Source organism: Culex quinquefasciatus, chromosome 3 (genome assembly GCF_015732765.1).
Source record: "Culex quinquefasciatus strain JHB chromosome 3, VPISU_Cqui_1.0_pri_paternal, whole genome shotgun sequence".
Taxonomy (NCBI): Eukaryota; Metazoa; Arthropoda; class Insecta; order Diptera; family Culicidae; genus Culex; species Culex quinquefasciatus.
Window position 1 is genome coordinate 76,285,937 of NC_051863.1, and position 14,976 is coordinate 76,300,912.

Consider the following 14,976-nt stretch of genomic DNA (forward strand, 5'->3'; position numbering starts at 1 on the left):
AAACGTATAGTTTTTGATACTTCGTTTCAACTGGAAATGAAAAACAGTTAAAGATAGATGAATTTAAAATTTTATTCTTGATTTTATTTTAATATAAAAATGAAAGTCCAAAACCTGATAGCTGGAATCATTTTTTCAAAGAATTTAGAAACAAATATCTAGAAATTCGTTAAAAACATGTTTTTACCCAATCCCCTTCAAAATTTTGCGATAACTGAAAATCAAGCTTTACCTAGAGTCGAATGAATAGCACGAGGCAAAGGCGCCTAGTTCCCATATTGACACTAAAAAAATTGAACTGGATTGTGAGTCCAGTGCGCGGTCCGTTTGATCCGCAGGGTTGATCTCTTGATTTATATTTTAAAACACTATAAAACTATTTTGAGCTGGGCTGGAAGGAGTTTATTGATTAGGGAATTTTTCTCTCAACATAAAAACAAAACATGAGCTTAGCATTAAAGTTGTAAATAGTATTTTATTACATTTTATTGTTTCACATAATGCAACATTTACACTCATGTACCGTAATTTTAACATTGTTTGACAGAAACGTTTTAGAGTAATTTTGATATTATTTTTTTCCTTTCCTGTATGTATCTTCTCAATTGAATTAGCATTCATGGACGCCGTCGATGTATTTTGTCTACTGAGTAAATTAGTTTTGAAATGAGGTAAAACTATAATCTTTAAAGTAAGCGCTTACAGATACACATTTCTAGAACTACGAAATTGATCACAAATGTCGTAAGTACATAAACTCTATCCTGCAGCAAATGGTTCAACATATCGCATATAGACAGATTTTGGTATATTTTTTCACATTAACACATTGTTTTCTCATCACGTACAGACACACATTCCGTTGCGTATAGATTTTTGATTTTCACTTTTTATTTGTTTGTTTCTATGCTGCGATGTTGTTCTTCTATTTAGGTACATACATACATCTATTGTATTGTTTCCTTTTTCGTTTTTTTAATCAATCTGCATTCCTATTACTTGCGATGAAGCGAATATCAATTGATCTGCGTGAGCAACGGCTGGGTCACGCCCCGGATCGTGTCCTCGCCACCGAGACTGACACGTGCCTTCGTGTTGGGCAGGTTCTTGGTGCTGTTGGACTTGATGAAATTATACGAAACGTTGTTGAGCTTTTTGGTGGTTCCACCGCCGCCGCCGCCGCCACCATTGGCACTGTTCAAGCTGTACATGGCGCTGTTGTTGTTATTGTTGAGAATTCCGGTCGGTGGAACTCCATTCAAAAGTGCAACCGGTCCACCAACTCCGTCGGGAGGTTTGGCCGGCGATTTGAAGCTGGATTCGGGTTTTTCACCGTTCAACCAGTACGTTAGCATTTCTCCCTTGCCCTTCATCGGCACGAGGCCACGCTCGGTTACATCAAACGTGCCAAAAGTGTCCAGCAACTGTTTGGTGGTGCTACTGACGTGAATCTTAAGCGCTTCCCCGTTGGACTCCATTCGCGAGGCCGTGTTGACTGTGTCCCCGAAGAGACAGTAACGGGGCATTTTCAATCCTACCACACCCGCGACGCAGGGACCTACAATGAAGAAACGGTTAGGGATGGTGGAACAATGAGCAACTCAAATCCAGCTTACCAGAGTGCAAACCTATCCGCAGCCGAAGTTGCTCGTTGGGCCGATGCCGGATGCTGAACTTGTACACGGCGGCCAACAAAGCCAGTGCCATGCGCGAGATTTCCCGGGCGTGGAGATTGCCGTTGCGCATCGGCAGGCCGGACACAACCATGTAAGCGTCACCGATGGTTTCGACCTATTCGTTTGGATTGAAAAAAATAATAAGTTGATTTACCCTCAGTGTTTACTAGAGAACCTAGAGAACCTGAGAAGGTGCTCTAGTATTTACGTTCACCGACCGTCGCCAAGACGATGACGATCATGATACACGTTGTGTGTCAGCGATCAAATATCGTTTTGGGAAATGATCGCTGACAGAACGTTGTATCGAATATCGAGCAGTCCCATTCAGTGATAGATTGGTTAGAAGCATTGGTTCCGATGAATGATTTAAGGGGGACACAGTATCTCCCGTTCAAATTTCCCCATGATTTCATATTCCCGTTCAAATTAGACCGGCTCCGTGGCATAATGGTTACGGCTTCTGTCTCACAAGCAGAAGGTTCAGGGATCAAATCCCGGTCGGTACCTTTGAAATTTGGAATCATGAATTTGAACTTTGAATATGAACAAAAACGAAATTGAACCAGGTGGGATTCGAACTCACACCTTTGGATTGGTGGTCTGGGACGCTAAGCAGTCGGCCATCAAAGGTTTACAATCTAGTAGTGAATTGATCCCGTAGTGTTGAAACATGCTATCTTCTCATATTAAATACGCGCTGATCTCTGATTTGCCTGACGGGATTGGAAGTCTAAATATAGATCGAGTTTCCTTCAGATGCTTGCTTCTATGTTTAGGCGGGGCCGAACAATGCCCAGCGACCTCGGAATTGGACCGCAAGAAGCTCTGTCATTCTGAAACGGGTCGTTGGAAGCAGCGCGAGGGCTATCACCACCTAATACCCGGGACTGAGATAAGTTGTATCAGCATTCGGCATATACAAAGTCTGATACAAACTATACTTTCCCATAATTTCGCTACCGGTTAGCGGGTATTGGATTGGACACACACACACACACACACACACACACACACACACACACACACACACACACACACACACAGTATCTCCCGTTCAAATTTCCCCATGATTTCATATTAGGCATGAAAACAATTGTGATCAATTTAGTGGCCCTGAAACAGGCCGTTTTTTCAACGTCCCACCGAACAAAAGGGACGGAAACTTCTTCGCAAGCGGAGTTGACATAGGAATCGAGATGAAATCAATCGACTTTCCCTTATCACTCAAAAGTGACCAAGAAAATTAGCGCAAACGGGTCCTCTTTGAGCTGGTAGATTTTATCCGCAATCGAAATCATTATGATATCTTCCCAGGTTTACCTGGCGGTGGAGATACTTGAGCTAGGTGGAAGAAAAGGTTCAATATCTCGATGGGGAAATGTTTTTGCAAGCACATGTAAATTTCATGAGCATGAGCATGAGAGATCACCCATGGTTGCCCCGCCGTTGCTGAAAAGAACCGTAATATCCTTTCAGCACTACTGATCATAGGCTTCGACAATCAAGTGGTGTTTTCCTTATCAACAGCATGTATGAATGCGCTGAAAAGATAAAACACCATGATTGCTAAATCTAGATCAGTTGGTAACAGTCATTGGCCACCAACGGCGCCCGCCATGTCAGTTTGAAGATCTCGATTTTAAGGGACGGGAATGTTAGTTAGCGCAGGTTGCTACTAGGGCAGCTGGTTTGCCCTATGCTTACACCCCACAAGCGCCAGGAACCTGAAAATTTGTTAGTAGGATAGGGTGTTTGATCAGGATTCATCATAGATGATGATCATGCGACTCATAATCATAATGTTTGTTGAAAGGTATTATCCCATTTCCCGTTTATCGGTAGTTAAATTATAAATGAAATGGATTACTCTTAGACAGCCGGCTGTGGAAAGATAGAACCAACATCATTTGTAATTAAAAAAAAAATAAGGATTAAGCAGTGCAATTTTAATCTTGAGATGAGACCACGAGTTTTAAATGATTGATATTTGGTGAGATAAACTTTGGAAACGATGAGTTACGATGTTTATCGAGATGAAATGGTATGATAGGGTTTTGTTGTTGTTGCCACTGCGATGGACGCGAAAAATCTTGCGACCAGACGGAAAGGCATCGCAAATCGGACTCTGCACAATCCTGTTTTTTTCTCACTTTGCAAACAAACACAACCATCCGCTCGCTCTGATGGAACATAATTGAATCTTTTGCAAGCACATTTAAAATTTCAACTTTAAAAATTCTAAGTGTGTGTGTGCAACCAACCAAACGGGACCACGCGGCCGCTTCTTACAAATTGAGTTGTTTCCATGTATTTTCAGATCTACATTCTATACATGCAAATAACTCGCATAGGCATTTGGAAGGTGTTAGCTCTGCCGAGCTTCGGTGACCCATTTCTACGCTGGCTAGCCGAGCGCGAGGTACTTCAGCTTTATCGACAAGCCCCGCCCTGAAGAACGTTTGCACCAATCGGATTCAAACGTTATTTAGAACTTCCGAACCCTTGTCAAATGGACAAGGACCCAGCACGTATATAGTTGATAGTAACAGTATTCCTAATTCCAGACATGGCTCACCAAGTCGCATTTTTGCTTACCAATCCAAAGGACGAGGGATCGAACCCCGACTCGAGCGACTTTGATTTTTCGTTCATGTTCAGAGTTTCAAGATTTATATTTCCTGCCTATGCTTTCTCGGTGGGAGCAGATGGGAATCGAACCCAAGACCATTCGCTTACAAAGCGAACACCGTAACCAGTCAGCCACGGCCGCTCCCTCATTCAACTTTAAAAATTCTAAGTGCTCTAAAAATTCTAAGTATGGGTATCCGGCGCCGTCGCTCCGTGCCTTACTCAAACACTTAGGGCATCTCCAGCGCTGGGGTGCAAATCAAATTTGCACCCGGCTCATGAATACCGAGATCAAATTTGCCACCGTGAAAAAACTCCGTCATCACCATCGCTAGGGTAGCAAATTTGCCACCGAAACAAGCCCGCCGTGGGGGGCAAATATGGGTTTTTATTATTTTTGCTCTCGTTTACCTTCAAAATCAATAATTATATGTATATGTTGATTCATGCCTAGAAATGATAAAAGTTTATTAGACTTTTTAATCCTATTGAAAATTTCAAAGAATTTTATTTTTCGAAAATGTCGAAAGTTAAACAATTTGCTACCCGATTTGATTCCCACCAAATTTGCTCTCGAGTTTGCCCCCGTGTCTCCCACCGCGCGTAGCATAGCAGGTATCAAATTTTATCTCAAGTTCATCTGTAGAAGATATGTGTCGGTACCTGTCGGGTACTCATTTTCTGATACCCCACAAGTACCGGCAAGCCGGGGGCAAAGTTTTAAATGCGTATTTCGGAGATTTTTGTATGTCTGCTCTTGTGTATGATTCAAAAATTCAAAAATTCAGAAAATTCAAAATTTAAAAAATTGAAAATTCAAAAATACAGAAATTCAAAAATATAAAAATAAATTCGAAAATTTTAAAAATTCAAAAATTTAAAAATAGAAAAATTCAAAAACACAAAAAATCAGAAATGCCTTTAAATAGCTTAATTTTTGGTGTTTTTTTTAATTTAAATAGCATTTTTTTTTATATTACAACTTCTTTTTATTTTATTTTTGAATTTTTCAATCTTTTAAATTTTTTCAATTTTTTAATATTTTTTTATTTTTTTTAAATCTGTTAATTTTTTTAGAATTTTAAATTTTTTGAATTTTTTTTAGTTTTTTTTCTTTTTTTAATTTTGATTTTTTTAATAAATGTTTTTATTTTTTTTAATTTTTTTAATGTTTTCATTTTTTTTTATTTTTAAAAATCTTTTTAATTTTTTTAATTTTTTTTTATATTTTCTAAGTTTTATTTTTTTTCAATTTTATTTTTATTAATTTTAAATTTTTTAATGTTTTTTTTTGATTTTTTTGTATTTTTTTTTAATTTTCTTCAAATTTTATTTATTTTTTAGTTTTTTTTTAATTTTGTAATTTTATTTTTATTTTTCGACACATAAAAAAACAATTTATTTTTTTTCCCGTGCATGATTCAGTTTTCCGTGCATCGGGACCATCCATAAACCACGTGGACACTTTTTTGGGAATCTCGAACCCCCCCCCCCCCTTCGTGGACAATTGTCCATACAAAAAAAAATCTTTTTGTATGGAGCGTGGACAATCGCCATAACCCCCTAAAGTGTCCACGTGGTTTATGGATGGTCCCATCATTCCATTTGCGACAGTAGCAAACCAGCAGAATTGCGAGAAGCAAAGTGAAATCCCGAAGAACTGAAAGCAAATTTTATACGGCGACAGGTACCGCGGTGGGGTTGACGTCGGGTGCAAATTTGATTTGCTTCGATGTTTGCGGCGAAGTCCTTGTAGTTAAAAGGAAGACACTAGTGGTTGGTACTGGCCGACAGCTATAAAAGTCAACTTCGTTTCGTAAATGTCAACAGCAAACATTAAAAACTAGAGTTTTTTTAAATAGGCATAGCATAGCATTGGTGTCTACCCGTAGCTGCTACTTCGTTATTGACCAGGACCCCCAAAAAATTGCTCCGTGGACCACAGATGAAAAGTAGGAACCAATCATCACCCCTTCGCAATTTTCAAAGGTCCCTATCATGCTGATCAATACCGACGCCGGCCACGACCAGTGGTAAGACACGGGGAAGTGGATGGGAATGTTAGTCCGATACTTGAGTGATGGGACCGCCAAATCGACTGCGTCTCCGACAAAGTATCACATGAGTTTTGAGGGGTTAGTAAGATGGGTATGAGGTCAGGATTCACTGTGGTAGGTGATGCGACCATAAGCAATTTGTTTATCTGTTGAAATTTTTAAAAATCTTAGGCAGCCGGCTGCGGAAAGATACACAATCATTGATTTAGAAATAGTTTTAATTCGAACGCGGCGCCAAATTATCATTCATTCCCCCGTCGGCGTGCCTTCCGAGCAACGACGCTGTGAGAAGGGCTCCTCCTTTTACTATTTAAGCAATATATTAAATTGTATTTTCTGTGGTTTCCAAATGAATTATATCAAAATTTTATAGTGAGGATTGCAATGATTTCATCGTGTTGCAGGATTTTATGACGAAATGATCCGAAAATAGTAATCTACGAGACCGACAGAATTGCGAAAAATAGTAACTGAAAGATTTCGTTTCGAGCAGTTATTAATAAAGTGACACTATCACGAATGGTACATTTTTACGAATGGTGCATTTTTAAGCCGAAGTCGTTATAGGTAGTTATATCTTTTACGTTATATTTACAATTATCGGAAAAATAAGATCAGAGTAAGAGGAGAACGAATCCGTAAAAACGACGCATGAACTCGAGTTAGACATTCCCGTTTAACGACCGATATATTATTTTTTACGCGACTTGAAAGAAGGAAAGAAGAAAAAGAAGAGGGAAAGTGGGGAAAAATATGTAAAATATAAGATACCTACAAGGATAAATTAAAGTAAATAGATAGATTGAAATAAATAAGTTAAAATAAATTGATACATTCAAATAAATTGGTCAATAAAAAAAAATAATAATAATAAAATTAAATCCATTCATGCTTCCATCCATACATGAGCCAAATGATAGAGTTCACCAATTGTGGAAACTCACAAATGGTTCTTTCACAAAACTATTCATGCATCCACATCACTCGACTCACACATACATGCACACAAGCGAACTCACCCAGGGTTTCCAGTGTCGCATAAATTCGCTGACCTCTCCAAAGACACTCACCAAGGTATGCTTTTCCGCCTAAAACACCAACGTTTGCATGAGCTTTCCGTTATCGCCCGTTAATAACACCACACCAAAGCTCCCGAAAGCTTTGAGATTGACTTCTTCTGCTGCACTATGCGTCGACATTCATTGTTACGATTCAAAGCTTCCACCCACATATGTAAAGTAGTATTCGTGTCGGTTAGCTCTTAAACTCATACAACTAAAAACATGTAGCAATTATACGCTTGTCCACACTTAAGCATCGTTCCGTTGGCTTCAAAAGTTCACGAGGTAAAATTTGTTCTAACTTTATCTAGGAAAAATCATTACCTTAAAGATACTTTCCAGATGGAGCTTTACAAAAATAACTTAGGAGACCTCATGTGGGTGTTGCCCATACCTAAAGACGGCAATTGTCTATTCGGTGCCCTAGCACATCAATTGTACGGAGTCACCCCCAGCAGCGACTTGTTTCCTATCTTCCGGGATCAACTTCGTAAAAATGCTGTTGGAGAGATTCGAAGCCACCTTCCGCATTATTTCTTAAATCTCGTGACCAATGCTGTTGGGCTCCCTGGAAATGCCTCCCTTAAGGAGAAGGTTGAGACATTCCTCGTAAAGCTCGAGCAGCCCGGATTTTGGGGAGGGGAGGAAAGCATCGCGGCCCTGGCCAACTGCCACTCTACTCGGATTATTGTTGAGCAGGACGGCACCAAGATAACCTATTCCCCACGTAATACCACAGCAATCTCCGAATGCCACATTGTCTACCGCGGACAGACCCAAGTACGGAACCATTATGACAGTGTCTTGTGCTCGCGGTTGCGTCAAAGTGTCCTAGGTGCTCTAGCTGGTAAACGAGTTGACATTGTTAGACCCACCGTTCATACCGCCCAGATGGAGGTTCTCGTTGTGAATCCTGGCCGCCAGTCGCTAGAAAGTGCCATACTACATCAGCTGACGCGAGAAGAAGCTGGTGTAGATATTTGTAGCAACCTTCGCTGTTTGATCGCTGAAGAAATAGAACGCCAGGATTCTACCACCTTGACCTCCTTAGGGATCCCTTGCGACCGTGATGCTCTGGAAAACTACACTTTTCACGTGAGAACCGGCCTGACCAATGGAGGAGATGCAACTCTTATCCTACTTTCTTCGATTCTGCGCGTAACTATCTACCTGCACAAGTTCAATGAGCCATCTGTTCGACTGGACCCTGCCGATCGCCGAGGAACCCTTACAATACATCTCTACCGGAATGCCGAAGGTGACTACAGCAGTGTACTACGTCTCATGACCAGCCCAGAATCAGTTCAAGTACCTCAATCGCAATCACGCAAAGAGTCTATTTACCTTGCTGATAAAGTATGGCGAAAAGAACAAGAAGGTTCCCAGCCGGACATAGCCTCGAACCTGCCCATTGGAACCCAGGGACTCCGTTTGTCCTCTCTGAATGTGAATGGGTGCCGAACAATCCAGAAGCGGAATGAAATTGATGCACTTCTACACCAACACCAAGTCCACGTGGCTGTCCTCCAGGAGGCAAATCTACCATGCGACAAAGTACTGACCGAACACTATGAATGGAACATTGGCGGACGGGCCAAGAATCGCCGACGCGGACTAGCAATACTGCTTAATCGAAGTTATCAGCTAGAGATCTGGCTCAGGAAGAATATTCATTGTGACCTTCAGTATGTACAGTTGATCTACAAGGTAAGTAATAAAATATATTGGAAAACATCAATCAAATTAGAAAAAGATAATGGTATAAAACTTTTAGGAGAAGGACAACACACGATACTTGGATTTGGTAAATGTGCACGGGCCAAACCAGAACAACGCTCGTTTCTTTTCACGACTGGGGACACTAGTAGGTGAGTTGGCGAGTTTACATCAACTGATCATACTTGGCGACTTTAACAGTCAGCTGGCGAACGTAGGCCTGACCGAAGAGGAGAAGCAGCTGATCGGAACTTCTGTGGGACATAACAGCTTCAATGAGAACGGCTCACAAATGCGGTTTTTCCTCGGACTCCATTCCCTCGTTGCGCGGAACACCAAGGCCCCATCTTACTTCAAGGTCACGTGGAAAAGCGGTGATCGCCACAGTCAAATTGATCATATACTAACACACACCCATTCCAAGTTGTATTTGAAGGCTCTTCGGTGTATTTGGCCTAATCTCTCTACTGATCACAAAATGCTACTTTGTAATGTTGTGAAGAATCGTGCCGAAGTTCCAGGTAACCCAAACAGGAAACGTCCTTTTCAACCGAGAGCTGATTTAGACCCAACCTTGCTTCGCTATGAACCCATTCAGAAGAAGTTTAAGGAACAAATAACGAGTTCTGCGCCATCAAGTTATCCAGACGGTAGGTCTGTTGAGGAAAGTTGGGGTAGCATGAAAACCCGACTGGAGGATGCTGCGATTGCTACACTGAAAAGAAGAAGAGTTCTTAACCGAAGTTGTAGACTTGCTCAGGCCCATCTTAAGAAGTGTCAGTTTTGGGCAAATCGGTCGTATAATCCAAAATGGAAGTACCGTCTGGACGAAGCTAAGGAGGATCTGCGTAGAAAGATCAGGGAGAGTGAGGAAGAAGAAATGAAGCTGGGCCTTAGCGACATTGAAACCCGTCGCTTTGGGGAGCGCCTCAGGTTAAGCCACAAATTGTTCAAAATCCTCAACTACCGCATCATCAATCAAGCTCGGGGATTGGCTCGTGGGTGACAGTGGGCCGAACCTGATCCCACCCCTACAGCCTGACTTGGACTGTCCCCCTCTGCTGTCCCCTCCCACCTTGGAAGAGGTTAGATCTATTCTGGACCAAATGAAGAATGGGAAAACACCCGGTGCAGACAATCTTTGCTCAGAATATCTCAAGTACGGTGGTGAACAGGCCCTTGGCGAACTACATCAACTGCTGACAAAAGTTTGGATCGAGAATTGCATGCCGGCCGACTGGAAACACGTTGTGGTGGTCCCCATTCCCAAAGTGAAGAATCCTAAAACTACCGATCATTACCGTAAGATCTCCCTAACCAGCTGCGCGTATAAAGTTTATGCTACCTGGGTGCTGGGTAAACTACAGCAACTCGTCGGGCCAATCGGATCACATCAGGCCGCCTTCTTGCCAAACCGTTCTACAACAGACCACCTCTTCATTCTTCAACGCTTACTGCAGGAACGCTGGAATGGGGGCAAGTCGACCCTTCTCATGTCACTCGACATAGAGAAGGCCTTCGACCGGGTGTGTTTACTGTCCCTTCCAGCGATTTTACGACGTAATACTAACACTTATAATTTTATTCAAAATACTAACATGTTTCCCTTTGTAGGAAAGGGAGTTCCGAACAATTTCATCAATCGCGTAATTGAGTGCCTGAAGGGCGAACAGCAATTCCTCTGGCAACGTCAACTGTCTGAAACTCAAACTCGTCATCGCGGCATAAAGCAGGGGTGTCCCTTGTCGCCTTTCATATTCCTGTTAATAATGGAGGCTGTTCTAGAATCAGTAGCGGACGAGATCCCGAACCTCCACCTGAATCCGGACAGTGAACTCGAGCTTCCATTGATTTTAGCATTCGCGGACGACCTCATCATCGTAGCTGATTCTGTGAGCGATGTTGAGACGATCCTTTCATCTCTGAAGGAGAACCTTTCGTACGTAGGGCTAAACCTCAATCAAGAAAAATGCAAGGTTCTAATCAGAGAGCCGAAGGGCGAGGCCGTCACAGAGATCAGTATTCTAGGAAAAACGTACAAGACCACGGAGCCGCTACGATACCTCGGAATCTACATAACTCCCCGCCTGGACCGACCTATGACCACCCGAACAAGGTGCAGAAATGCAGTGAAGTCTTCACGAATTGTAATGGATTTTTTGAACCGTTACAATCCCCCGTGGGACATTGGGAGAGCCTTCTATGAAACCGTAATTGCCCCATCCATGATCTACGGAACACAAACGGCCGTCTTAACTAAATACAGTCGGCGATCTATTCGCGGTTACGAACAGCAGATTGTGCACGCCTTGTATAATCTATGCCGAGGCCACGACAGCTCCAGACCACCACCTCAATAAAAGCTAACACCAACACAGACATGCATTTGAAAAAGCTTTAGGCAAGCTTGACGTCGTATGACGTTCATGACGTTTTCTCGGAAGGAACAGGGGAAACGAAACTTCGCGAACGTTCCAAACAAAAACAACGAATGCGCTAACTGCAAATAAATCACTTTTTTTGCAATAATTTCAAAAACGATGACTGAACTTCACTTGATTCACCAAGAACACGTCGCGAGCTACCGGAAAAACCCAACTTCTGGGTAAATTGTCGAATTATACACACAACAAATACAAATATTCGCGGAGCCACGAGCGACCGATCTAATCCGTTCCACTTTCCAAAAAGCTCCGCAAACTAGAGTTTTTTTAAATAGGTCCTATAAACATATGAAACACAATAGTTTATTGGACCTTTCCAAAAAACCCTAGAAAAGTCCTTTTTAGGGCTCGAATTGATTACGAAAAAGTTATTCTCTATTTTCAGGAAGAGAAAACTAAATTGTAATAAACTAAATATGTAATGCTTTGCTAGAAAATTTGATTTGTGCAAGTTTGACTCGTTGGAAGCCATGTCTACCCAAAGCAGTTTAGCATGGCTGCTCTCAATTCACAGAATCTTACCTTGTACACATCAAAGTTCTCCACGATCGAGTCGAAGCAGGTGTACAGATCGTTGAGCAGGTCCACGACCTGCATCGGCGTGCTTTGCGCGGAAATGGACGTAAAACCGACAATATCGCTAAAATAAATAGTCACTTGATCGTAGGTTTCGGCTATCACAGATTTGCCCATAATCAGCTGCGCGGCCACCGATCTGGAAGGGGATCAGTAGTTGGTTAGCTGGTACACAAGGACGTTGCAAAGGTCGAACTTACCTTGGCAGCAGCTGGTACAGCAGTTCCTCGCACTTGCGCTTCTCCTCGAAGTAGTCTTGGGTGCGTTCCTCCACTAGTGCCTCCAGGTTATTTGCATACTGCTCCATGCGTTGCAATAAGTTATCTAATATATTACCAGATTCGTTTTCTCTGTGGTTGTGGTGGGCAAGAGGGTCATACGTGAGTGGAATGGAATTCTACGGAGATCGCTGCACAAAGGAACTTACTTGTTGATTTTCCGTATGATCGTTTTCAGCAGGTTGAAATCCGGCCGCTCTAGTGGTTCTTCGGCCCAGCACTTGACCATGATGTTGTTGACGTCCTCGTAGGACGTTTCGTCGACCCGGGGTCGGAACGGCATGCCGTACGATTCGGGTCCATTTTTGACTAGTTTGATGATTTCTGGAAATAAAAATAGTTTGGTCAAAGTAGCTCAGATAAATATACGAGTGATCAGGAACTTTCAAATCATTTTGGCCATCCTTCTAAATCAACAGTGTGATGTTTGGTAAAGCTTGAAATGCCCTTAGAACGGCAAGAAGGGAGGACCCCTAGGAGACCACCGATCGAAGCATGGCGCGATCGGCATTCGCAACTGGGCGAATCGTCCAGCAAGTCCCGCTACAAGCTGTACGATCGACCACAGAGGTCGACATTCGCTACCGTTCTGGACACCATCAAGCGCGAAAGGGATCCAGGGGCGTCCACTTCCAGAGTGGGTCCGAAACGGACCGTCCAAATAGCGTTGGATCGCAGGGCGAAGGAGTTGCCTTCGCTAAGGATAGTTCAGCCGAGTCAGCCAAGGGCGTCCTTCATCCGGGAAGACAGTCCGGTGAACATTACAAAACGAAAGAGTCAGTACTTTAAGGATGTGTTCAGCGAATACATGAAGAAACGGGCGCTCACGGTAGGACCCGTTCCTCGGCGAATACGGATCATTAAGGTTTATGGTGAGTGGGCATGGCTTGAAGTGATCGGTTCTACAACTTTTCACATTTTCTTCAGTTCCTCGTAACCTGGACGAAGCCCTGGTAGAATCAATCAAGAGGTTCAAACCACTCAAAAAGTTTGACAACGCTTGGCGTGAACCGCGTCTTCAGTGGTTGGAAAAGCTAGAACTCGAAAGCGACGCTCCGCCGAAAACGCTTCCGGACGATCCGGACGATGGATGTGCCACAGACTGCTTTCTCTGGTTGTACCCCTTCGGTAGGCGACGACAACGTAAGGCTACCAAAAATGATTGAAGTTTGGTGCAACACTTACCTTTGGGCGACTTTTCATCGTCTCCGGTGTAGAACGGCCCCTGTCTTGACACAATCTCCTGCACGATGATGCCGAACGAGTAGACATCGCCCTTGGGAGTTCCGGCCGGGTCATGGTGAGGATCTCGCAGCAGTTCGGGGGAGGTCCAGAGAAGTTCTGCGAATGTGATGCAATTGTTACGATCCCTCAATAAATTCCAAATTGTGGCATAACTTACTCTTCCAGTAGGCGTAACTCTCCTGGTCCAGCTCCTCGGTTGGTTTGCGCAGCTGATGCAACCCAAAGTCGGTGACCTTGAGCACGAACCTCGAGTCCACCACGCAGTTGGACGACTTGAGGGCACCGTGCGAGTGGATTTCCGTGGAATGCAGAAACGCCATGCCCTTGACGATGTCGTGCATGAGCGATATTTTGAACATCCAGTCCAACTTGATCGTTTCGTTCTCCAGGATGTCCTGAAGCGAGCCCTTGGGGCAGTACTCGGTCAGGACGAACGGCTCCGGACTGGGATCGAGACAGGCACCGTAAAACCGAACCAGATGATCGTGCTGGAGATCCTTCATACGCTTGAGCTCCAGCATCATCGTGCGGTTCAGGTTCAGATTGTGGATGTTGATCTTTTTGATTGCAACCTTGCAACCTTTGTAGAATCCAAACTGAATGTAGATCTGCCGGTCACCAGGTAGCGAATTAAGGTCTTCGGAGTAGATAGTCTGAAATCGTACTATGGATTGGTTCATAAATTACTACGGGGAGGCTCGGCGCGTCTACTTACGGCTTGACTGCCACGCTTGGCCATCAGGTGCATGCTGCCCCGATGGCCGTGACTAGGATTGCAGGAGAGCACTTCGTTCGCGTGTACTTTCCATGTCATGGAGTTGATTTCCGCCTCGAGCTTGTAGTGCCGGTAGCCCAGGATCGACGCGATCGCCATGCAGATGACGCACACGCCCAGGATCAGCGACAGAATGGCGTACCCGGGAAGGGCTGGAAAGGGAGTTAGTAGAAAAACCATGAGAAAATGGTACACCCAACCGAAAAGTCGCTGACATTCAATGTTCAAATCATTAAGTTTAATATGTTAGCTTAAGTTTGATTGTAAATATCCTCTATGTCATTTGGATTGTAAAATCTGTTGATTAATAAAAAAAGTAAGAGGTTTTGTACCTATTTGAGGTCATGGGTCATCGGTAGACGTTCTACTCAAAAGGGCTTTTCCCTCAAATAAAACAAAACATAAAACATTACATCGATTGATAGATGTACAACAAGAGAAAACAGCATTAAATCTAAATTGTCCAATAAAATGCGATTTCAAAACTATATCGAAATTATGAGCAAGAGTACTGATT

The 14,976-nt window shown here is 43.0% G+C and overlaps 2 protein-coding genes across 3 annotated transcripts in view; one reads left to right on the forward strand and one right to left on the reverse strand.

Annotated features, from left to right (window-relative positions):
- Positions 1 to 449: 449 nt before the first annotated feature.
- The window catches only part of LOC6032775 (atrial natriuretic peptide receptor 1), a 142,535-nt gene continuing 128,008 nt past the window's right edge, over positions 450 to 14,976 (reverse strand). For both annotated transcript variants that reach the window (XM_038260421.1, XM_038260420.1), the window contains 8 exons: positions 14,400 to 14,611; positions 13,842 to 14,337; positions 13,625 to 13,780; positions 12,589 to 12,763; positions 12,362 to 12,511; positions 12,108 to 12,300; positions 1,617 to 1,791; positions 450 to 1,558 (listed from right to left, as the gene is read on the reverse strand). In XM_038260421.1, the coding sequence (XP_038116349.1) occupies positions 1,017 to 1,558; positions 1,617 to 1,791; positions 12,108 to 12,300; positions 12,362 to 12,511; positions 12,589 to 12,763; positions 13,625 to 13,780; positions 13,842 to 14,337; positions 14,400 to 14,611 (2,099 nt within the window). In that variant the 3' untranslated portion in view covers positions 450 to 1,016. The remainder of the gene's footprint in view (positions 1,559 to 1,616; positions 1,792 to 12,107; positions 12,301 to 12,361; positions 12,512 to 12,588; positions 12,764 to 13,624; positions 13,781 to 13,841; positions 14,338 to 14,399; positions 14,612 to 14,976) is intronic.
- LOC119768872 lies at positions 12,770 to 13,398 on the forward strand. The gene has a single exon (XM_038260423.1). The coding sequence runs from the start codon at positions 12,882 to 12,884 to the stop codon at positions 13,374 to 13,376; it is 495 nt and encodes a 164-aa protein (XP_038116351.1). The 5' UTR covers positions 12,770 to 12,881; the 3' UTR covers positions 13,377 to 13,398.